Source organism: Motacilla alba, chromosome 8 (genome assembly GCF_015832195.1).
Source record: "Motacilla alba alba isolate MOTALB_02 chromosome 8, Motacilla_alba_V1.0_pri, whole genome shotgun sequence".
Classification (NCBI taxonomy): Eukaryota; Metazoa; Chordata; class Aves; order Passeriformes; family Motacillidae; genus Motacilla; species Motacilla alba.
Window position 1 is genome coordinate 1,955,395 of NC_052023.1, and position 23,280 is coordinate 1,978,674.

The 23,280-nt window shown below is 46.3% G+C and overlaps 1 protein-coding gene across 1 annotated transcript in view; it reads right to left on the reverse strand.

The window, feature by feature from the left end:
- ROR1 (receptor tyrosine kinase like orphan receptor 1) overlaps window positions 1–14,412 on the reverse strand; it is a 154,078-nt gene extending 139,666 nt beyond the window's left edge. Inside the window, 1 exon segment of the mRNA XM_038143975.1 lies at window positions 14,242–14,412. Within this exon segment, the coding sequence (XP_037999903.1) occupies window positions 14,242–14,344 (103 nt within the window). The 5' untranslated portion in view covers window positions 14,345–14,412.
- Between the last annotated feature and the right edge of the window lie 8,868 nt (window positions 14,413–23,280).

Genomic DNA, 23,280 nt, shown 5'->3' on the forward strand with positions numbered 1-23,280 from the left:
TGATTGAACGCTTTCTTCAAGTTATCCTGCTAGTTCCTGGTGCCTCAGCAAACTTCATCTCTTTCCCATCCGCTGCATCCCCTGTTGTTCCTTGAACAAACACAGATGTCCCCAGTTTGAGCGCTGAGATTCTGCCACCACAGCCATCTAGGAACCAGCAGATATTCCATGCAAAGGGGACTTGCTATTCTCAAAGATTTCCTTGAGACAAGAATAAATTAGCACCATTCACAGGCAACAGAAGGAAAAAGGCAAAGTGGGGCAAAGGGAGCTGGTAGGAAAGGGGAAATCAACAAAACAACAACCTCCATCCCTTCATAGTAAAAAAACCCATCCCAGTATAAAAGAGATGTGCTGTCTCAGATGTGCTGTCTCAGAGGGGAGCAAAGATAGAAGTAAGTTTTTGACAGAAACCACAACAACACCTACCACTCTAAAGTTATCATAGAAAACCAATCAACCCATTTCAATAAATCAATATCCTCTTAGACAAAACCAAATAAAGAAATACTCTCAAGAAATTAATAAGTAAACAGCTCCAGAGGAGGTAACAGCTGGAGGTGTTTTCCCTCCCCACAGCCGCTGCCTGGGGAGGAAGATCAGCAGGAGGAGTTCTCACTTCTTGCTGTGGCTGATAAAACACCAGAGCCTGCCACAGGATTTGCCTGCTGGGGAGCACCAGAGACATCTGCAGCAGTGCCCATTTCCAGCTTTGCCCAGAATGGCCTCCCTCCAGTCTCTCCTTGCTGTCATTGTCACAGCCCCGGCCTCGGGGACAGCCCAGGGATCCCAAGGACACCCCACGGATGAGGCATCACCCCAGCAGAGGGACAGAGAAGCACCAGCAGCTCTTTGGCCTCCTCCCCATGTCTGCCCCACAAAGACACCCACAGATAGCAGAGGAATGATTGCAGGAATCAAAGGGAACAACTTCTTTCAAAGCAGAGCCGAAGAAACTGCTTAAACAGACCTCGGAATAGTCAGCAGGGGATCCCTTTGGAAAAACAAGACTCCCAAGGACCGTGAAGAAGAAAAACCACACTGGAGAGCAGAGATTAGAAAAGAGGAAAGAAACAGCGTGAGGAGGAAGGAGTATCATGTGCTCTGCTGACTGCACCTCTTAATTAAAAGAACACAAGTGTGGCTCAGTGAAACAATAAGCACATCCCTGCTACAGCACACATTTTTAAAAGGGATATATTCCTGTTCTTCCAAATGCTGAAGGGTTTCCATTCATCTGGCTGCAGCATGTTACAGAACTGCATTACAGCCAGTTAATCTCTAGAAAGCCGGAGCTGTTATTCATATATTGAAACATAAGTAAGATATTATTGGTTTGGAAGCTGTCAAGACATTCTCTGTGTGCTGCAACAGCAGTCAGAACCAGACGTTATTCAGCCCCTACCCAAGGCTTCCATTGGACACTGGAAAAATCAAAGACCAGAAATCCTTTGGGGTGTTGACATTATTTCCTAAACAAAATCATCACCAGTGTAGTTCCCCTTCACATAAAACTAATTTTATTTGCGATATAAAGCTTCTAATATAAACAAAGTTTCTGAAAGAAAAAACAGGTCAATCATTGCAGCTGCCATGCCAAATAATATTGCAGATTTTTTATTTGTTAATACCCCTACAAGGTCTGGGCATGTGCACATCTGTAATCCTGCTCCCCAGTACCTTCTCCCCTGAAAATTAAAGTGGTACAGATGGATTTTTTATTTTTTTTAATAACCCTAGTCAGTAAAAAAATGGAAAATAAGAAGAAAGCATTAAAAACTGCATTGTTATTGGTGTGCCTGTGTTGTATTAGCCCAGACATGTCTGTGCTTGGAAACAAATTGAATGCATCTCTTGGTAAATCAGCCCCTCTGTGGAGAATGCACCAATCTCTCCCCAGATTAAAGAAGAAGCATCTGCTTATAAACACAAACCAACTGAGGAGCTGGCACTGCTGCAGGACTTCATGGCTTGCGTTTCTCTGCTGTTCATCATGTGCATGTAAAGGCTGAACTACAGCACATCTCTAACACCACATCAGGGCCTTCAGGTAAACCTCTAACTGCTCCATCTGTACAAAAAAATGCATTTAAACTGATTTTTTTTTAAATAAAATGCATGCAAAGTATGTGATGGAGCATTTATCATGGACTCTCTAACAATTTATTACCAGCATTGGGCACAGGATGCATTTATTCTGAATTTACTGGAGTGTAAGGAGGAACAGGTTTGGTCCAAATATCCTCCTGTGGCTTTAAAGATCCAATTAAGCAAAGCACATTCCCCAAATGAAAGAGATCCTAATAGAAAACATGGAAGCAGTGGCTGGCTGACACAAGAATCCCCTGAAACCCAAACAACCCCCAGGACCTTGAATTGCCAATAGAAATGATCCAGCAGAGCAGCTCAAAGGCACAGTCCCGAGCGGGCCCTGCTCCTCCCGAGGAATGTGAGTGGAAAAGCAGCTGCACTGCGGGATGGTTCAAACCCCCCAGCATTTCTGAACCAGCCTTTCACCAAAGGCACAGCAAATCCCAAAGCTCAGTGCACGTTTCCCCCCAGTTCGGTCCCGCAGAGGGCAAGTTTGTCATTAAAACACAAGAAAATGACAAAAAATAACCAAATATCCACCCTGGCAAGCAGGCACTAGAAGTGACTTTCCAAATATTTAGTGCTTGTGCTCTCCAGAGGTGATCCTCCTGCATCTTCAGACACCCCAGGATCCAGAAACGAGCTGGCAGCCCCAGAAATAACTTGGATTAAAAGTGGCCCAGGGCAGAAAGTGTTGGTGCAGGCCAGAAAAGGGCTGCCAGACCCTCCCCTGCCAGGTGCACCCCTTTTCCAGCACATTTTCACCTGGGCCGATGGCCAAAATAAACCACCCAGGTCCCAAATCCCAAACATCAAAGATGAATGAGCACAGAGCATCTGAAATGTTTCCTACTTTGGCTCAGACTGGGAAATTCTGCAGGACTCAGAAAGGATCAAGCTCCGTGCAACAGGAAAGAGACACTTGAAGCTGCCTCCCCTTTCACTTCATCTGAACAAATGTTGGATAAATTCAGGCAAAACGGAAAAAATCCTGAAGATTATAAAATCCTTTCTCTACATATACAAAAATCACTCATTTCAGAACTCTAGGCAGTGATGAAAAAGTAACAAAAGCCAAAAAAGCCACGTAAGAGACTGAAAGAGGAGTTGCTTCCCAGTCAAAATTAAAAAACACAGCATTAAACACTTCCTTTTTTATCTTTATATTCCTCCAAAATGTGAAAAGTTCTTGCTCAGAGAGCTATTGCTCTCCTTGAACTGCACGAGAAATTATTAAATATAGGTTCCAAGAACAAATACTGTCTCAAGTTGCAACAGCTTTCACCAAGTACTGCAAATGTTTTCCCGACACACAAATGGAGTAAAAATTTGGAAATTATTTCAAGTCCTACGTTCAGTCTGAAAAATATTCCTTACAGAAAGAGTGTCTTTTCATTAGGATTTAACTGAATTCTGTATTATTTATTAGTAGCCAGATGAGATGCCTTTTGTGCACATTTTTGGAGGGAAAATTGGGATATTATCATTCGGGTTGCTAGAGAGCATGAGAACATATATGGAACAAAAAGTGCAACCATTTGCATTTGGCCGCTCATTTGAACCCCACGAATAGTTCTGGATAATATTTTGTTTGGAGAAATCCAATCCCCCCCTGAGCAGCGTTTTTCCTGTCTGCAAAGCCCTGGTTTGTCCTTCCCTGGGCCAGCCCTGGAAGAGCAGCCCCTGTGCTGGAAGTGACACTCATCTTTCACCCCCGCAATGAGCCAGCCCCACATCACACCCAGCTCAAAACCATCCCCGCTCCCCTGGCATTTGGAGCAGGAAGCAGAGGGAGCACTGCATCCTGCTTCCAGACTCAATCCCAAGGATTCCGGTTTCACTCCTTCTGCAGAGGGCATTGCCCAGCTCTGGGAAGGGACAAAGCACAACCCCAGGACAAGAACCATCCCAGTGGACAAAAACCCACAGGACAAGAACCATCCCAGGGACAAAAACCCACAGGAAAAGAACCATCCCAGGGACAAAAACCCACAGGACAAAAACCATCCCAGTGGACAAAAACCCACAGGACAAGAACCATCCCAGTGGACAAAAACCCACAGGACAAGAACCATCACAGTGGACAAAAACCCACAGGACAGGACAAGAACCATCCCAGTGGATAAAAACCCACAGGACAAGAACCATCCCAGGGACAAAAACCCACAGGACAAGAACCATCCCAGTGGATAAAAACCCACAGGACAGGAACCATCCCAGTGGTACCAGCGTCCATTTGGATACCAGAGATGCTGGGAACATCAGGAGTTGTAGCAGTACAAAACATTTCTCCCATTTCTTTAAGCACCAGGTGTGTACTTTGAGTCCAACAAAGTCCCTGAGAGGAATTGCACTTCTCTGTTTTTCAGGATAAAATATTCCAGAACACTCTGCATTTGAAGTGTGTCTGGAAACAAAGCAGAAAAAGCATTTTCTAGGGAGGAAAAAAAAAAGTGGATTTCAGTCTAAAAATAAGGAAAATATATCAAAATAAATTTCCAGTGTGCTTTGTTTGTGTACTGGTGACAAGTACCATCATTAGCAGGACTGAGTTCATTCTTTGGAGCTCTGTTAAGGCAGTAATATCCCACACCAGGGGTGGGCACATCGTGACTTTCACGTGGAAAGTCTGTCTTCCTTTCCACAGGAAATATTTCAGCTGGCTGAAAGCAACTGCCCACTAAAGTTACTAAAAGATTCATTACATGTATCCTCTAAAGGATTCTGGCAGAAAATCTGTCAGGCTCTGCTGCTCAGATTGACTGTCTTAATCAGCACTGCTGAGTGACTCAGCCATAACCAGGACCTTTAGGATCCTGTAGGATCTTTAAGACAGCAAAGCAAGCAGAGATCAAAAGCTATTTCCCTGCTGCACCTCAGTCATCTTCAGTGTAATCACCAACATCTCCGGTGTCAGTAATTCCCAGTAAGAACAGAGCAACAAACAGCAGGATAAAATCAAGCCTTGATACCTGATGAAATGAAAGCTAAATTAGCACAATAATCCTTCAAGAACATAAGTGCCTTCTCAAGGAGCCTGACACCAGTTTATCCAGGAAGGGCAGAAAAAAGCCTATAAAATTCACTTCAGTGGGATAATGCAACAAAAGCTGAAGAAAGTTGAGCCTCCTATCACCACACATCCACCCCTTGCAACATTTCAAATGATTTTACAGTCCTCCTGACAGATCTGTACATAGACACCTCTCAGCAAATCATGGAATATACACACACCTAATCCCTCCTTGCACTGCTGAGACAGAATTCTTGCCCCCAGGCCTTGTCAGTTATTACAATTAGTCCAGGTGAAGTTACCCTTGATAATCTCAGGAGATAATAACTGGCAGCAGGAATAGGATAACAGAACATCCGACAATTACAGGGTTTGGGTAGGGGATTTCTGTAGAGCTGACAACAAAATAAACAACACCTGATGTACAGACCTGTGCAGGAGCCTGAACTCTGATTTCCCCAAAGCAGAGGCAGTGCCAGCATTGCTGTCCCTGCTGTGACCCTGCCGGATGGGCTGTGGTGCCTGAGGCCACAGCTTCACTCGTTTACTGACAGAAAACTCCAGACAAGACTTTGCTGCTGCATTCTGTCGAAACTTTCTGAAAAAGGGGATTGCTCTTAGAGTAACCATGGGTTTTTAAAGTTGGCTGTACCAGAGGTACTCCACAATAAATACGAGACCAAAAAATTCACCCAGTGCTTCAGAGCTCCAAGCCCAGAGCCTTCAGAATGACCTTGGATAAGAGAATTGAACAGGACTGAGTCTTCTCTCTTGGAGGAGGGAGCCAAACACAACCCATAAATTCAACAGAGCAACCTTCAATCTTCAGATTCCCAAAAATCCATGTGAAGGTGCCCTGCTTGCTGCAGTCACTTCACCACAAGATATTGTTACCAAAGGCCCCATGGCAAGGAAAAGCTGTCAGTTTGCAGGTGGTCTCTCCTTCTTTATTGCATGCATTCCCTGAAAATTCACTGTCCCTGCTATCGACACCCAGACCGCCTTTTTCTCTTTCCCCCAGTACCAACTCTCAACTTTTGAAGCTTTCAAGACAGATCAAAGAACTTCCCCAGAACCATCAGGACCTACAGAAATGTTGAAAGCAGAGCCACCAGCGTGATCAGTGCCAAATGTGGCTCCCCAGTGAAACCAGTTCAGGAAGGAAGGAATGGCCCAGCTCACTCGATGCCCAACCTAATTTGTCTCACCCTGAACAGCTCAACCAACAAAATATTGATATTGACATTCCCTGGAGGTTTTCAGCCTGAAATGAGAGGGGTTGGTCACACAGCTCCTCGTATCAGGACCATTTTTGCTGCTGGGAAAGGTAAGAGACAACAGATTTTAAGAGAAAATTGTCTAAGTTCTGCACATAAAATTTTCTCAAGTTTGTGAACATTTTACTGCTGCTCAGGGGTCAGAAATAGTCATTAGGATTTAAAGAAAGATCAATCACAAACAGAATGCAAGAACATAAATCACATCCTACAAACAGGCTCTGAAAAGGAAAAGGGCAAATCAGATACCATCTCTCCCTATAGAACACAAGAAAATCAGGTCAGTATTTTCTTTTAATCCCTGGTGAAATATAATTTGGCTAATAAGATTCCCCTACAGTGAGAGGATGCCTTTACAGCTTCTTCCCTTGCCTGGGCCTCTTTTTTGGAGGATTTGTGTAGCAGAGGGAAGTGAAAGGAGCAAAAATCCTTTAAGGGTTTTTACCAGGGTGTCCCAAGGCCTTCCTAAAGCTCTTTGCTGTACTAAGAATGCAGTTTTTACACAGGTAAAATTCTCCTGTCCTTAATATATTGAAGAACACTTTTTTTTTTTCCAACACAGAGCAACAAATCCTGCACAGAAAAGATAATGACAACATCCAGCTCATGGGAAAGACCCAAAACTTTGGAGAAAAGGGGTTTGGAGTGCCAGTGGTGCTCCAGTGCTGCATCCACTAGAATGCATCCTGTTATCCCACAGCAGGTTTCAATTATTCATCTCTTAATCAACTTCAGATTGACTTATTTAAAAGGATGCAATTTTAACAATAAATCTCATGGACAGTGTTAATTAAAAGCTAAATCTTGCCCTGAGCTGGACGCTCAAGGTCTATGAGAATGTTCACAGCCCATTTATTTACTCCAGCATTGTGTCAGTTATTGAATTACAGTAAATTAAAAACACAGTGACAGAGCAATAGCTGAAATAAGCGAGGCTTGTTGCATCTCACTTACAAAGGTTGCCAGACTTGGGCTCTGTCAGGCTGCCAAGAAAAGTGAATGTAAAAGTCAGGGGCCCTCAGTTCAGAAACATCCTCTGGTGAGCATGAAGCGTTTCAGCCTCAGAGATGCCAGCAGGCAGAAGCAAAGGTCCACCACGAGCTCTTCCCTGGCCTCCTGAAAGCATTTAATGATATAAATCCATCTTCCTGACAATCAGCTGGGAATGAAATGACCTCTTGTCACTGTAGGTGGAACTCACTGAAAGCAGAGCTCAACGTGGTGCTCTCTCCACTCAGCACGTTCTGGAGAAAAAGAGACGTCTCCATCGTGCCACAGATTTTCATTAAGTTCACAGAGAGATAATGTGTTTTACAAAGAAAAATCCAAACATATGGAATGAATAATTAACATATACAAAAAAGAATTTAAAATGAAAACGCGCAGAATGCTTGTTACTTATACAGCACATCAAGTGCTTCAGAGTAAACAAAACAATTATAAAGACACCTCCTTTCATTGGAAGCCAAGTTAATTTTGGAGAAGAGATGCTCACCCATGATAACTGACCCCTTACAGGAAAAACTGGGAGAGGCAAGAGCTGCTGAAAATACAGACTGCACAGGGCTCAGATATACATGAACTGCACAAAGGTGCCACAGGGGAGATATTCCCTGTACTAGGAGGGTGAATCCTCTCCATGAGGAGAAAGGTTGGCAGAGGTTCTGCAAAGAGGACCTCACTTGAGGAGAACCAGGTCTAGTCATAGTTCTAACACTGATTTTATTTTGTTATTGTCTGACCGGGCTTGTGTCTTCTGGAGACCTCCGTGTGTTCACAGTCACACTTACCTTCGAGGACAGAATGATGAAACTGAATTCAGAGAGAGAACAAACCCCCTCTACCCCTTAAATGTTCCACAGGAGCAGATGTCAACGTGGTAAGAGCTAAAGGCCCTCGGGAATTTTGAAATTAAGGCCACCCAGATCCCAATCCCTCCTTGTCCAGCACGTGTTCCTGCTCTGCAGGAGTAGCCACGCTGTTCTATATGGACCAGCCACTGCATGAGCAGCCTCAGGCAGCTCATTACATTCGCACCCTCCATCCTTTAAAGCTCAGCTTGGCATCTTCAGGGGGGACTGAGCCACCAGAGCAGCTTTGCAGACGAGTGTTCACACTGCAGTTGTGGAAGTGCACATCCTTCCAGAGCCAGCCTCGAGTTCCCAGGGTAGGAAAAGCATCCCCTGCTCCATTCCCAGTCTCTGGAGGGAATGTGTGAGGAGGTTACAAAGCATTTTTCCCTGGCTTATCTCTGATCTCTCCATTTCCCATGGCCTGCTGCTGCTCCAGCTCCCAGCTCCACCACTCCAGCTCCTTCCTGGATCTGCTGGAGCAGATGTTCAGGGCTGTGCTGCAGACAGACAGAGCATCTGGGAACGGGACAGGGGGACAGCCCTGGGAGGGAAGGAGCAGAAGGTCACAGGAAGCCCTTGTGCCGTATCAGTTTCAGCATATGACCTGAGCAGCTTGAAAAAAAAGCTTTTAATGAAATGCAGGCTTCCCCCAGAGCCTGCACAAACTTTTCTCAAGAACTCACCCAGTTAAGAAACTTTCCCAGTGCATATTGGGATGGCAAAGTCCTAACTTAAAGTTAGTCCCAGATATCTGTGAGTGAGTGAAAGCACATCTCTGCACAGCCCAGAGCATCAGCAGGGCTTGTAGAGACCATGGAACATCTGCACACAGTTCCCAGCACTTCTCCTCCAGCTCCTGGGGACAGTGGCTGCCTGTACATACAGAGACTTGCCTTATTTGTTATTTTTTTTTTAGCTTTCCCTGACACACACAAAAAGCAGACAGATTTTCTTTGCCTTCAACACTCCCAGGGCAAAATAAATATGCCTAGGATTCCTGTCTCCAGTGTGACATCATAGAATCACAGAATCCTGAGCTGGAAGGGACCCCAAAGGTTCATTCAGTCCAGCTGCTGGCCCTGCACAGACACCCCAACAATCCCACCCTGTCCCTGAGAGCGTTGTCCAAACGCTTCTGGAGCTCTGGCAGCCTTAGGGCTGTGCCCATTCCCTGGGGAGCCTGTGTAGTGCCTAAATACCCTCTGGGGAAAGAGCCTTTTTCCTGATAACCAGCCTCAGCCTTTTCCCAGAGTCACTGGTAACAAGAGCAAAGAGATCAGAAAGCCTCAGCAGGGCCCAGGAGGGTGAAGCCAGGCTGGACCAGCCCCCCCAAACTGGCACATTCCAGCCAACAGGGACACAGCAGCCAGCCCCCACCAGCACCATGATCCAGGACGTGTCCTGCAGGACCATTCTGTGCTGTCCTTTACCCTCTCTGATCAACCAGACCCCACACAGCTCTCCAGAGGGGTTTGTCAGGACATCAAGCCCAAAAACCCCACGGAACTCAGTGAAGCAGCGAAGCAGCCTTGACCTGAGCTTTCTCCTGCTCCTGCCCTGGGTGTGAGCTCCACAGAAGGACTTGTTGGGAACCAGCAGAGAAAGGGCAGCTCTGCACACACAGCCCTGGCCCCACAGCCCAATTATCCCTGTCAGCCCCTCCATGCCTTCTGCTCCTCTTGGTGACCACTCTGCACCATTTTTCCAGGAATCCTATCTGACAATCATCCTCCAAATCTGTGTCCATCCCACCAACGCACACCATGGGATTCTTTCCACAAGCACCTCCTTTCATCTACTGCCCTGCAGATTTACTTGGAAACAGTGGCACTGCAGTGTCTCCACTTCAGGAGGAGATCCTGGAAAGCAATCTTCCTCACGCCGGGGTGCTGGCATGGAAGCAGGCTGAGGTTATTGCTTTCCTCACTAAAGGGTTCCTTTCTCAAGCTACTTCTTTTCCCCAAGCTGCCTGACTTTGGCAGAGCACCATTTTCAATATTGCACTGCATTGGAGTCCAAATATAGGCAAGTTCTTTTATTTTACATTATATTCCCTGGCGGACTTCAAAGAACTTTACTATTAAATCACAGTAATATTTAGAGCTTTATCATCACATCACACACTAGTATAATATAGATATGTATTTAAGCTGAAATTATTCCATTTTTCCACCTTGGCAAACTTCACAGTGTAGCCCCCCCTGGCTATCCTGTCATTCCAGCCCAATTAAATGACATTAAACACGTCCAAGCCTCTCACATGCCACACTCCTGGCAAGGACAGCAGTGACTCTGCTTGTAAACAGACAGAAAAAAAAAACCCAAAAAACTGTAACTTCCTCTGCAGCACCTGACCAAATGAAACTTTACACCAAACGTAGAATTTCAGGAATTTTAAAGCACTTCATCATAAAGGATGTAAAACTGCAATCAGCACCCCCACAGAAGCATCTTTCAGCTAACACCAGTATTTTGTGGTCATTTACAAAGAATCTTTGACAACTGCTCTCATTTATTCATTTCACTGCTGTTCCGTTTAAAAACGTGCAGATTCGTTGACTTTCAATATCTCCTCGATTACAATGAAAAAGAAACAAGCAAAGCCCTGCAAAGTCACTTCATTATTCAACTGTTTGGGGCTGGGGCAAACCCAGAACTGCTTTGAGCTCAGCTTTAGGGAGCCGATTGCAGACACAGCACGGGGTTTGCTGTTTTTTAAAAGCAGGAGCCTGGATCAAAGACAGCATCTCAACAGCAAAACAACTGGATTTGCTACTCGTTGAAGTACCTGGATACGGGGGGAGTGTGTCAAAATGCAGGCTGGCTGAGGATGTGACAGCTCCACCTCTGCCCGGCTGGTGTGAGACTCTCCAGCTGTGCCAGCCAGCGATTTCCCTGGCAGCAGCAGCGCCCATCGCCGGGATGGGAGAGCACACCCGGGCAGCAGAAAACACCTCCGACAAACAATTCCCGACCGCTCCGACAAACAATTCCCGACTGCTCCTTCTGGAGACACAACATTTCACACGACAACATCCAAAACATTTCACACGACAACATCCAATCTGCAGTTGGGGATGACGGAGGGGTTTTGTTTTTCAGGGCTTGGGGAAGGAAAGGTTTACACTTTTTCTTTTGTCTGAGTTAACTTTCTACATGTTTCTGGCTTGCAAGACAGTCGCTGCGTGTAAAGCAGCTGCATTTAGTTAGAGGTTTTTTAAAAGAGTTTTCAACTCTGAGGTGCTCTTTGGAGTCCCAGCAGACTGCTGGATTTCTACATCTGTTTCTAAAGAGCAGGATCCAGTGTCACACCTCAGGGAAACTTTTTCCCCCCCTCTCTTTGCCTGCTTAAATCCATACACAAGCCTTAAAATACTCCCCTGCCTAACTCTCATTTGCAACACTTAAAATCCCTGAGAGGACGTAATTAACACAGCAGTTCCAGGAGAAGTTAATTATGGAAACAAAGAACCGATGTCCTGAAGATAATTTGCTGCTACTTCAAGCCACTTTTGTCAAGAAATACAAGGCTACAACCTCAAACAGTGACATCTACCCTCATCCTCTTAGAGGCTTAAGGCAACAAAAGCATTTTGTTTGTTTCTAAACTCATTCCTGGATAGTGGCTGAAGCAGCAGCCTGTCACCCAGGGATGAAACGATCAACCACAGGGTTGATCAAGAGCTGTGGAACTTTATCTCACAACTTTCAAGGAAATCAGCAGCACCCCTACAATCTAAAACACAATCTAGAGATCTGTGGGTTTACTCCAAGCTCTTAAAATGTTTTTCTGTTACTCACACTTCTTTCATTGCGACTCCTCACAAAGTCACACGATCTGGAAGAACTATAATCGAGCTGAACTGGGAATATCCAGAGCCACATGCTGCAGAAAATAGCCAAGCTGGAGAGGTGCTGTTCCTTAAATTGACATTAACTTTGTGCTTTTATTTGGAACGCTCGGGCCAGCCCGTGAGCACCCCAAAGGCAGTGAATGGACAAAGCTTTTGGGGTTGTTTTGCTCCCTATATGAAAGGTCATGGACAAAAAGGCAGCAGCAGGAGACAGTGGTCCACATTCTCTTTCTGAACATGTCAGGGTTAAAGGGTAGGGACTGAAGATTCCATCTGGGCTGGGTTTCTGATAGAGCAAATCCTATTTACCCAACCACTACAGTCACCTTAAAGAAATCTGTAAAACTTTTTAGAACAGGCTTTTTGTTTGTTTGTTTGTTTGTTTGTTTTAATTGGTATTGGATGTTCAGGTTCCCTTATTCTTCCACAAGACCTAGTAGTGGTTGAACATGTGATAGATGTCTATCTATAAAAAAATAAATAAATCACTTGATCTGCCCGTGAATCCACACTATAAGCATTTGCCAAAGATATTATTTCAAATACAGGAAATACTTCACTGTGCAAAGTAACTGTACATAATCACAGATCACAGCCCAGGCTGGAAGGGAACTGGAAGGATCACCTGGTCCAGCCTTTTGTGGGAAAGGGAGCCTGGCTGAGATTATCCACTCTCATCTTGGAAACCTCCAGCCACGAGGATTCCACCACATCCCTGGGGTGGTAATTCCAGTGAATTATTGTTCTCACTATTAAAAAACACTTTCTTATATTGAGCTGAAACTCCTCTTGGTGTAACTTGTACTACATGACCTGTGCTGTAATGACTACAGTAATATATAATGACTAATACTGACAATATTAATATATTCACATAAAGGTGAATTCATTCTCTGATAGGTACTTCCCAGCAGAATGCACAGAAAATAAGAAATGGTCCATTTCAGACCCAATGTGATCAGTTGCTTCATGTTAATGGGGTTTTATTTTTCCTTTCCAGGCTCTCTGAAACATGAAAAAAAAAAAAACCAAAAAGAAACTTGTATTGTCCTAAAGATTTGAAACTATCTTAAAAACCAGGGGGGGAATAGCCTTTTTTTGCCCCTTTTAAAAATACAGCTATTTGTTAAGCATAGACAGCACTCCCTGGAGACACCAGAAAACAACTTTTGAAAATTTTCCCATTGAGATGTCATGAAGAATTCCGACCCCAAGCTAGAACTCATCCAGCCATTGAATGTGCACCACGAGACTCCTGGGACATGGGGAAGTCATTCCAGCAGATCCACTCCCTCCCACAGTGCCGGGAACAGCATCCTTGGGGACAGCGGCAGAAACCCCGGCTCAGGGATACAAGAGAGTTTTATCTGTTAGCTACAAGCACGTTTTTAAAGGCAGTTATCCCACAGTATTAACAATTTGGGTTAAATTTTGGCTTTTTCCATCAACTTTCCTCAGCGTTCACTTTTTTCACTTCTTTAAATATTAAATAGAGGCATGTCATCAAGCAGCACTTCCCAGAGGTGGGTTGTGATTGAAGTACCCACCACAAAGCACTCTGGAGGAGCCGGAGCTCACGTACATCCAACTCTCAGTGAAATTCTCATGCAGGCGTCCAAAAACACTGCTCACTTTTTACTGACTTGGCCCGAAGGAATCAGTCTTTTTCCAATTCCAGCTATCGCAGCTCCAAGGTCCCTTTATGCCTATGTTTTACACATACATCCCTCACAAAAATGCTGGAGTCAGAACCCTGATAAAGCAGAAGGATGGCGGGATAAAATATCACTCGCTAAAAGCAAAACGGAGACGCTTTCTTTTGGTCGCAAATAAATAAACAGATAAAAAACCAAACATTTCTGAGGGATACAAGGGGGGTGAGACGGCGAAACACGCACTGAGAGCGGATCTAAGGGCCAAGCGCGATAACGCACCGCGGGCACCATCACTCAGGGACCGCAAAGCGGGACCGCCTGGCACTACCGCTCACCGGCCCCAACACTTGGAAAGAGCTTTTTTACGAAGCAATTAAACACAGAGCGAGCGTAAAACCCCGAGCTGGTTAACGGGAGGCGGCGCGGGGGCAGCCGGGCTCCCCTCGGTGCCGGCCCGGCTGCCCTCATCCCGGCCGGGACCGCCCGGTCCCCCCTTACCTTGCGTGGCGTCCCCGGGCTCGGCGCGGCTCCCCGCTCGCAGCAGCAGCAGCAGCGGCAGCAGCAGCGGGAGGCTCCCGTCCGCGCCGCCCGGCTGCTGCATTCCTGAGCCGGCGCTGCTCCCGCATCCACCGCGGGGCCGCCGCTCCTCCGTCCCGCGCTGTGCCGGCGGGCGGGCGGGCGGGGAAGGCGGCGCGGGCGGGGAGGGAGCGGGGCCGGGCCCGCCGCCCTCGGCCCTGCCCGCCGCCCGCGCTGCCCGGCCCCGCAGCGCCCCCGCGCGGCCGCCCGCGCCGCCCGCCGCCGCCATTTTGTCCCCGCGCGGAGGAGCCGCCCGCCCTCAGAGCCGCCCCTCAGAGCTCTGAGGGCGGCGGTGCGGGGATGTCGCGTTCCCTTCTGAGGGACAGACCCTGCGGGGATGTCGCGTTCCCTTCTGAGGGGCAGTCCCTGCGGGGTTGTCGCGTTCCCTTCTGAGGGGCAGTCCCTGCGGGGATGTCGCGTTCCCTTCCTCAAGGATAGTCCCTGCGGGGATGTCGCGTTCCCTTCTGAGGGACAGTCCCTGCGGGGATGTCGCGTTGCCTTCCTCAGGGATGGTCCCTGCGGGATTGTCGCTTTTGCGGGCTAACGCTTTCCACAGAATGGCCTGCGGGATTATCGTGTCCAGCCTGCGAGCAGTCACAGTCACAGAATGGAGTCGGAAGGGAGCACTGCCGGTGATGTGGTCCAGCCTGCCTTCTCCAGCCCTGGAGCACATGGCATGGGCTTGTGTCCAGAGGGTTCTGGAGTGTCTCTAGTGAGGGAGACTCCACGCTCTTCTCTGGACGATCCATTCTCGTGCATGGTCATCCACACTGGAAAGGTTTCCATCCCTTCCCCAGGGTCTGCCCCGCATCCCGTAACTGCAGTCTGTGGGATCACTGCACTCTGAGGGGCACGCTTTTCACAGAATCACACAGGTGTGGAGGTTGGAAAAGACCTCCAAGACCATCAAGTCCAACCTGTGATCCATCCCCACCTTGCCAACCAGCCCAGACCCCAAATATGCTTTTCCCCCTCTCTGGTGGTTGGAAACTGAGATTTTGGGCAGGAGGGTTGCAGTTCCCTCCTGCCAATGGTGGATAACATTTTTGCTGGAAGCAGAGGGCACTGCCAAAGCTGGTTGAAGCTCCTAGGAGTGATAACTACTTTCCATTCAGGAGAATGATCACATTTCTGAGATGCTTAGATTAGGTTTAAGATTGCAAAAGTCAGCGACTGTTTAATAAAAAGCTCATAAGCAGAGTGGAAACAAGGACAAGATTAAAGGAATTTCCTCCTCACTTCCTGCTAGATCAGATCCTTTAGGCTTTTCTTCTGCCATATGAATCTTGTATTTCTTGTCAGACACTAACAGAGTTTCAAGAGGAGGAAGAAACCCAGATAAACATCTGGCAGCGTGTTAGGGAAGGAGATTGAGGTCTGGAACCACCTTCTCCTCACAGATACAAACATGCACGTGTACCTCCTCTCACCAGCCAGGAAAAGGACAAGAGATTACCCACTTTCTCAGGAAAACTGGCCAATAAACAAGCATGGATGAAATGGACAAGGCGAGCCAAGCTTGATGTGTTTTAGGATTTGGTGTGACGCATGGAAGGGACTTTCAGCTGCTGGCACCCGAGTGGAGTTTCTGCTGCTTTAGGTCCTTGAAGCACCACCCCTAATCCAGGTGAACAAGGCTGGCCCTGCTCCAGCCAAGAGCATCAGGGGAGTTCCTGGTGGCAGGTCTGAGATCAGGCTGAGAATCAACAGCAGCTCCAGGGCCGTTCCTCAGGGCCATTCCTCAGGGCCATTCCAGCAACATGGGACATTGTGGGCTCTGGGACAGGGTGCAGGGGCTGCCAGCAGGTGGGTAGGGCTGAGACAGGTCTGAGATGGAACAGGGAATGAGACAGGCCTGAGGTGGAACAGGGAATGAGACAGGTCTGAGATGGAGCAGGGAATGAGACAGGTCTGAGATGGAGCAGGGAATGAGACAGGCCTGAGGTGGAACAGGGAATGAGACAGGTCTGAGATGGAGCAGGGAATGAGACAGGTCTGAGATGGAGCAGGGAATGAGACAGGCCTGAGATGGAACAGGGAATGAGACAGGTCTGTGGTGGAACAGGGAATGAGACAGGCCTGAGATGGAACAGGGAATGAGACAGGCCTGAGATGGAACAGGGAATGAGACAGGTCTGAGATGGAGCAGGGAATGAGACAGGCCTGAGATGGAGCAGGGAATGAGACAGGTCTGAGATGGAGCAGGGAATGAGACAGGCCTGAGGTGGAACAGGGAATGAGACAGGTCTGAGATGGAGCAGGGAATGAGACAGGTCTGAGATGGAACAGGGAATGAGACTGGTCTGAGGTCAGTCCGCGCATCAGGAGGGTCCAGAGCCCGGCACAGGGATGCTGGCTGCAGGGACAGACTCCGAGGGGGCCAAGGCTGAGCTTAAAGAGAGCCCCAGGCGAGGTGGGGTGGGACTCATTAAGAGCTCTGAGTGCCCTCAGGGCCTGACTCTTGTCCTGGAGACAGGGAATTGCAGGAAAAAGCCGAGCTGTGCCAGCAGGAAGGTCAGACCATGTAGCTGGGATTGCAGTGCTGCCCACCAGCCCAGGCTTGCCTGCCCTGACCCTTTGAGGTGACATTTCAGGTTACTTCTGACTGATCTAACAGCGAGCTGCCCCCATGAAAACCCCTCGTGTGTTTCCCCGTGTTCCCCCAGGCCAGCCCATTCCATGAAACCTCTGGTGAGAGGGAATGGGCGCGATGTTCCCCGGGATCAGCAGCTGGGTCTGATTCCCCACAGCTGCCGGAGTGTTGGATCCAGCAAAGGTGAGGGGGACCCTTCTCCAGGGTCTCCACTGAACCGCTGCTTTTGGCAGCAACTGCTGCTACACCTCTTCAGCTGCATCACAGGAGTGTTTCCTTCATCTCTCTGAAGTAAGATGTCCATGAGATCCAGATTCCTCCGAGCTGGGCACATGGATAACCCACTAAAGACACAAAAAAAGTCTGTGGCAGATGCAGAAACTAAATGCAGATTCTCCAAGTTCTCTTTTAGCTTCGAAGTTTTAGCTCCATGCAGCGTGAGAGGATAAATCATTTATAATTAAAAAACAAACCACTTATTTTTAGCTGCAAATCTACCAAAGTGCATGCAATTAGCAGATATAAATCATTTCCTGGCTCGCAGGCTGCTCAGCACAGCACATAAATGAAAGTTAAAACATACGTTTGGGGAATACGTGGTACATCTGCTCTCAATCTGCAGCTTTTGGAAATCAATACAAATATTCTCCCTGCTTTAACATGCTGCAGTCTGTCATCCCACGGTGGAAGGGCTAAAAATATATGAAACAAAGGAACTGGAGTGGACACAGCCCTAAAGACCCCCAAACGGATAGCAGGGAGTGCCCGCAGTGATCTGATGGCAAAAAGAATTCCAGGTAGGGGTGAGCACTGGCTTGGGAGGACAAATTGGAGCTTCTCCTCCGTGGTCTCAGGATGCTTGGGTGATGAAGTGCACACATAAAGCTTCAGAAGGTGACTCTGGGGGGAAGAATCAACCATTTGATACACGGCCACATATTTTAAAACAACGACAGGCTTGGAGTCAATATCTTTGTGGAATTAGTTCCCACAGGGAAAATGTATTATCCACAAAACTTTCTTATTCTTTTTTTTTTTTTTTTTAATGAAAAGATAGCAAAGAAGCTGTCTGGGAATGATTTGTAAGTACAATAAACCTCACAAGAGGATGATAAGCAAAGCATTGTAAGAGAATCGTGTCAGAAGTACAGCAAAATAAAAGAGAAACATTACACATTTGTAGTTACTGACAATGTGTGTTCTTAAGTATCATGTCACATTAGAAAAGAATCCTTGTTTTCCTTTCCAGCTTTCACTAATATTCCTATTAATCTATACCAGATTTTTTGATTCCACCGTTTGAGGCCATATCAATCATCCTTTTCCCCCTTGAAATTCAACTGGAATTACACCAGTGTGTTCAGGCTTCCAGAGTGGAAGCTGGAAGTGAGGGTAGAACTTCCCGGGATTCCCAGAATCTGTGCATCCATGGAAAGACCCAGTATAAATCTGATTTCACCATGGATTTTTAAATTATAAGGTGGAAAACAACAGTTGTTGTTACATTTACTGGAAGACTTAGACATAACTTACACTGAGTTCTTTAGGAAAGGAATTCTGCCTAACTCAGGTGAAATCATTGTCCACTTGGTGCCAGCTTTATTTTCCAGTGGAGTTTCAGGAGCCAGTACAGCATAAATAATGTGTTTCTTTAAAAGGGACGGGAGATAGGAGAATAAATAGCTTTCTGTTTATTCTATTTTATTCTGATTTTTGCTATTCTATTCTGCTCTTCTGTCCTGAAGGCAGCGGGCCAGGCCAATGAGGAGGAAGTGCGTTTGTGCCAGTCTTTGCAACAGCTCCATCTCCTCAGGTGGGACTTTTCCTTTGCTGTGAGAGGAAAGCAAAGGCTCAGCAGCCCCAGGGAACGTGGCAGGGAGCGCTGTGGGCTCAGGGCACAGGGGTGGCCCTGGGAATGGCACAGGGAGCATCAGGAGCTGCAGGTCAGCCCCGTTCAGATCATTTCGTTCAGTCTGTGGTCTGGGAGCACTTTGAGAATTGGCAGAAAACAATGGAAAAGATGAAAGGAAAAGCCTTGAAATAGCCCACAATTCTTTCATGCGTGGATTACACTGGAATTTCATATATATGAATAAATATACATATATTTATATCTCAGGAGGACTCTGTTCTTTACATCCCTGAATTGCATACCTCCATAACATGAAGTGTCACCCTTCTGGGAAAAAGAGGGTGACAACAGGACTCAAACACCAGCAACTATTTAATAACACATGCAAATGTTGGCACACTTATTACTCATTAGCTTTGTTGTTGTTGTGACTTTGATTTTTCGAACTGGCACCCCAGCCTTTCATGACAGCTGACATCCATTGTGCTGGGCACTTTGGAATCGCTCATTTAAGGACACGGTGCAGTCAGTGGGAGAAGTGTGTGACAGCAACAGCTCCAAACACTCACTCAGAATGGGCATTCACACCTCAGGTGCCGAGCTTTGTTATTATCCTTAAAGGAAACTACAATTATTTGATGTCATTCTCATTAGCTCCAGAAGGGAGCCAGGAAAAGGAGGACATGGATTTACAGCTCAGTTTGGACGTGACCAAGTTGTCCTTTTGCAAAACACCTCAGGTGGTTTCAGGTGAAATTGCTCCATAGCTTCCAAGTTCCTCACGCAGAGTTTGCTTCTTCCAAAAGGAAGCAACCAACCCAACCCTCAAAAAATCTGATTCAGAGAGAAGGTTATTAGGGCAGTAGTTTGGAAAACTGAATCAATATTACACCCAACAGTCATAATCCATCACTTCCCACCTCTTGCAGGGGACCCCAGCCCTTCCTGCCAGGAAGGACCACGGCATCTTCAGGATGAACAAGGAGATTTCATCACCTTCCTGAACATCCTCATCTTTGTGGCCAGGCACAGTAAAACACTTCAATCGTAAGAGGAAGGAGAACATCACAATTTTTGCAGGAGAAAAAGAGATTCCAGGGCTGGTGGTTTGACAGGTTAATAAGAAGGCCCCTAGTCAGTCTTTACAATTTATTTACTTGCAAGTCTACGCAGGGATTTGGCGTCTTAAACAGGATTTTACTCCAACAACATTTCAATTCACCTTTAAGTCTTCCAATTAAGACAAACAGTGGGGATCCAGGGGTGGAATTTGCATGGAAGTTAGCAGGGGGTTGGCAAAGCCCTGATAGCAGGGTTTAGGTATCAGCTTTATAGTCTTGTATTGTCCTATCTAACATCGTGTATTTTCCACTCACTTTGCATGTAAACTTTTATTGCTATCAGCATGAGTTTAGCACAGAGCTAACCCAGAGGTGTGCCCCAACATGAGCTGAGGTACCCCGTGCACTTAGAACAATTTGGCTGCACTAAATCTGTGTGGTGAATGTTTGGTTTAGTTCCCCCATAAACCTCGTCTGCTGGATTTATATATTTTGGCTCCTTTTCTTTTGACTCTGGTGGCTGAATTTGCCGCGGGTTTGAGTGACTGCAATCCCAGCGGCGGCAGCAGCAGAGCTGCAGCACAGTGGGGATTTCTCCCTGTGTAAATGCAGGGTTTTGTCTGGCAGGATGCTGAGGGCACAGACCTGCTGGGGTTTCAGTGAGATCCCGGAGGGCTCAGCACCTCCAGGGAGAAATTCCAGCCCCGAGAGTGTCTGTGGTCCCTCTCTATGGCCCTTTGTCCCAGCACACAATGCAGCTGCTTATCTCCTTGTGAATCACAAACACTAAAATGTTTATTTTCCTGTCTTATGAAAGCTCACTTCTATCTGCAACAAAGAATTATGTCAATTATGAGGATGATGAAGACGTCTTCTCCCTCTAAAGCTCTGTGAAATTTAGCTTTCTCTCACGTGGGTGTGGGGGTTTTAAATAAAGTAGTATTTCAATAATAGCTTCAGTGGGATTCTTTAATTCTTTTCCTCTATTTAGAGTTGATTATTTTTTTAAATCCATTTCAATTGCAGTGAAAATGGCTCTGATCTGATAAAGGAGATGAAGTCACTGCACAGGCTTACTATTTTATTTCCATAAGGTTTGAAAGTTTTGTTCCCTGCAGTGTTTTGGAGCCCAGGAGTATTCATCTGTTTTGTAAAAGCAAAGTTCTACGGAACAACATTTGGTCACTGTTGTCTGAATTTCATTATTCTGTTCTCTAGACTAGCAGAGGGGAAAAGTGCAAGTTAGCTGGGTCACAGCCTGAAATGTGAGAGCAGTCAACTTTTTCTGAAGTTTATGGGAATGAAAGGAAATTCAATACTGTTCAAAAGAAAGATTTAAAGTTGCATCATGTGAAAACAATTGGAGAAGTTTAATCCCGAGGTCTCGGGTTATTTGGTAACTTACATGACCATTTGTCAGCCTGCAAAAGATGAAGTTGGCTTTGCCTCTGTTAACAGTTGGCCTCTGGTTTGGAGTGGTTTTGCAGCGCCAGAGGAACAAACAGGAGTTCGAGTGGGTTTACAGAGCCCTGCTCGTTCCCTTCTGCTGCAGCCTTTCAGCTCCTGCCATTCTGCTCGGCTCCTCGGGCTCTCCCACTGCTGGGGGAACGCGTGCTGACAGGCCTTGCAAGGGACAGGGGCTGCAGGGCCTGACAGCTCCTCGGGCTGCTCAAGAGCTGAATCCATATCCATAATTTAACCTTCACCTCTCCGCCCGCTCCAGCCTCAGCCGCTGCATTGTATGCGCCAGAAAAGCCCTGGGACCCCGGGATGTAACTGAACACCTCATGTTTTGTGATGTTTATGCAGTGTATCATTCACGCTAAAAGATGGTGATTGAAACATTCTTTACATTTAGATCAGTTTCTGGGGAGCAAATTGAAGTGAAAAATCTACAGAGCTTTGAGTGCATAAAAATTAGAGAACTTTTTTTGTAGTGAAAAATCTACAGAGCTTTGAGTGCATAAAAATTAGAGAACTTTTTTTGTAGTGAAAAATCTACAAAGCTTTGAATGCATAAAAACTAGAGAACTTTTTTGAAGTGAAAAATCTACAGAGCTTTGAATGCATAAAAAACTAGAGAACTTGTTTCAAGTGAAAAATCTACAGAGCTTTGAATGCATAAAAATTAGATAACTTTTTCCATTGTGTCCCAGCACAAATTCTATCAAATAACTCTTAGCAAAGTCTCTTGCTGTTAAGAAAATTCTCAGGAAATGTAGGCTGAGCCTCCCTGTATCATCTCCATCCTCCCTGGATTTGGCATCACTGCCTTCTCTGCTTGGCCACCACTCTGCAGAGACTTAAAATAATGGGAATCATTATTAAAGAGGAAAAAATGGTGTCAAAACAAAGATAACTTAGTTTTGAAGGACATTTTAAATATTGTTTTGAGGGAGTTGAGTCCCACAGGAGTAACTTTTAAGAAGATCTTTGGGGTGTGCACGGGGTTGTGGCCATGCCTTGCAATGGGACAAGCTGAGGTTTAATCATTAAACTCAGGATGGAGCCTCTTTCCCTGTATTCCTCAACACAATTAATTTATGAGTTGCCTTTACCAGCTCTGAAAATAGGGGTTGATGTGGTTTCTTTGTCACCTGATCAGTAACCCTTCAGACATCCATGCTGGAGCTTGTGAAGTCTTGTGTTCCCACACAGAACTGCAGAAGAGAAATGAAATCTAGAGGGGAAAAATACTGTGTGTGGAGAGGTGGTAGTATGGAAAAGGGTGAAGGAGGCCAAAAAGGAGGAAAAGCTGGCAACAAAGAAGGGAAAAAGGAGAGGAGAAGAAACTTGTGAATGTAAGATGAAAATCCAGTGTGCAAGCACTGAGCTACAAATCACAGTGCACAATTGTGAGGAATTAGTGCACAGAGAGAGGAACCTGTTGCACTTCCCTGGAAGTAAAAACCAATTCCTGGGAAACCCCAGAGGTATTTGCTGTTTACATCAGCCCAGTTGGCATGGCAGAAGAAATCAGGAGGAGCTGAGGTGTGTTCTGTACCTCCTTCTGCACACAACAAACTTCACACACATACCTGAGAACATTCCGTTTCTTGGTGGCTTTTCAGTCCCTCTATCTGAAATTGAGAAATGCAGCTCAGCTGCTTTTTATGAGACATCTGTAGCAGTCACTTCAAAGCAGAACATACAAGAGCTGCTTAAAAATTGCCTGTGATTCCCTTGATAGAGAGCTCACCAGTGCAGCCAGGGAGCTGAAACCACAAATGTCTAATTTCACTTTTGCTGCGGGTTAATTTGAATTGATCTATCCCATCTCTTCTTTTTTTTTTTTTTTAATTTGAGAAAGCAGCAAAATAAAATGTCTTACCTTGCTCATTCTGCCATAAATATCATCAACAGTGAATGCCTGAAACGCTGCCAGGAGCTGCCCTGTCTCACCTGCTGCTGGGAGTGAGACACTAATTAACAGCCCTGCACATGTTGCACATTTT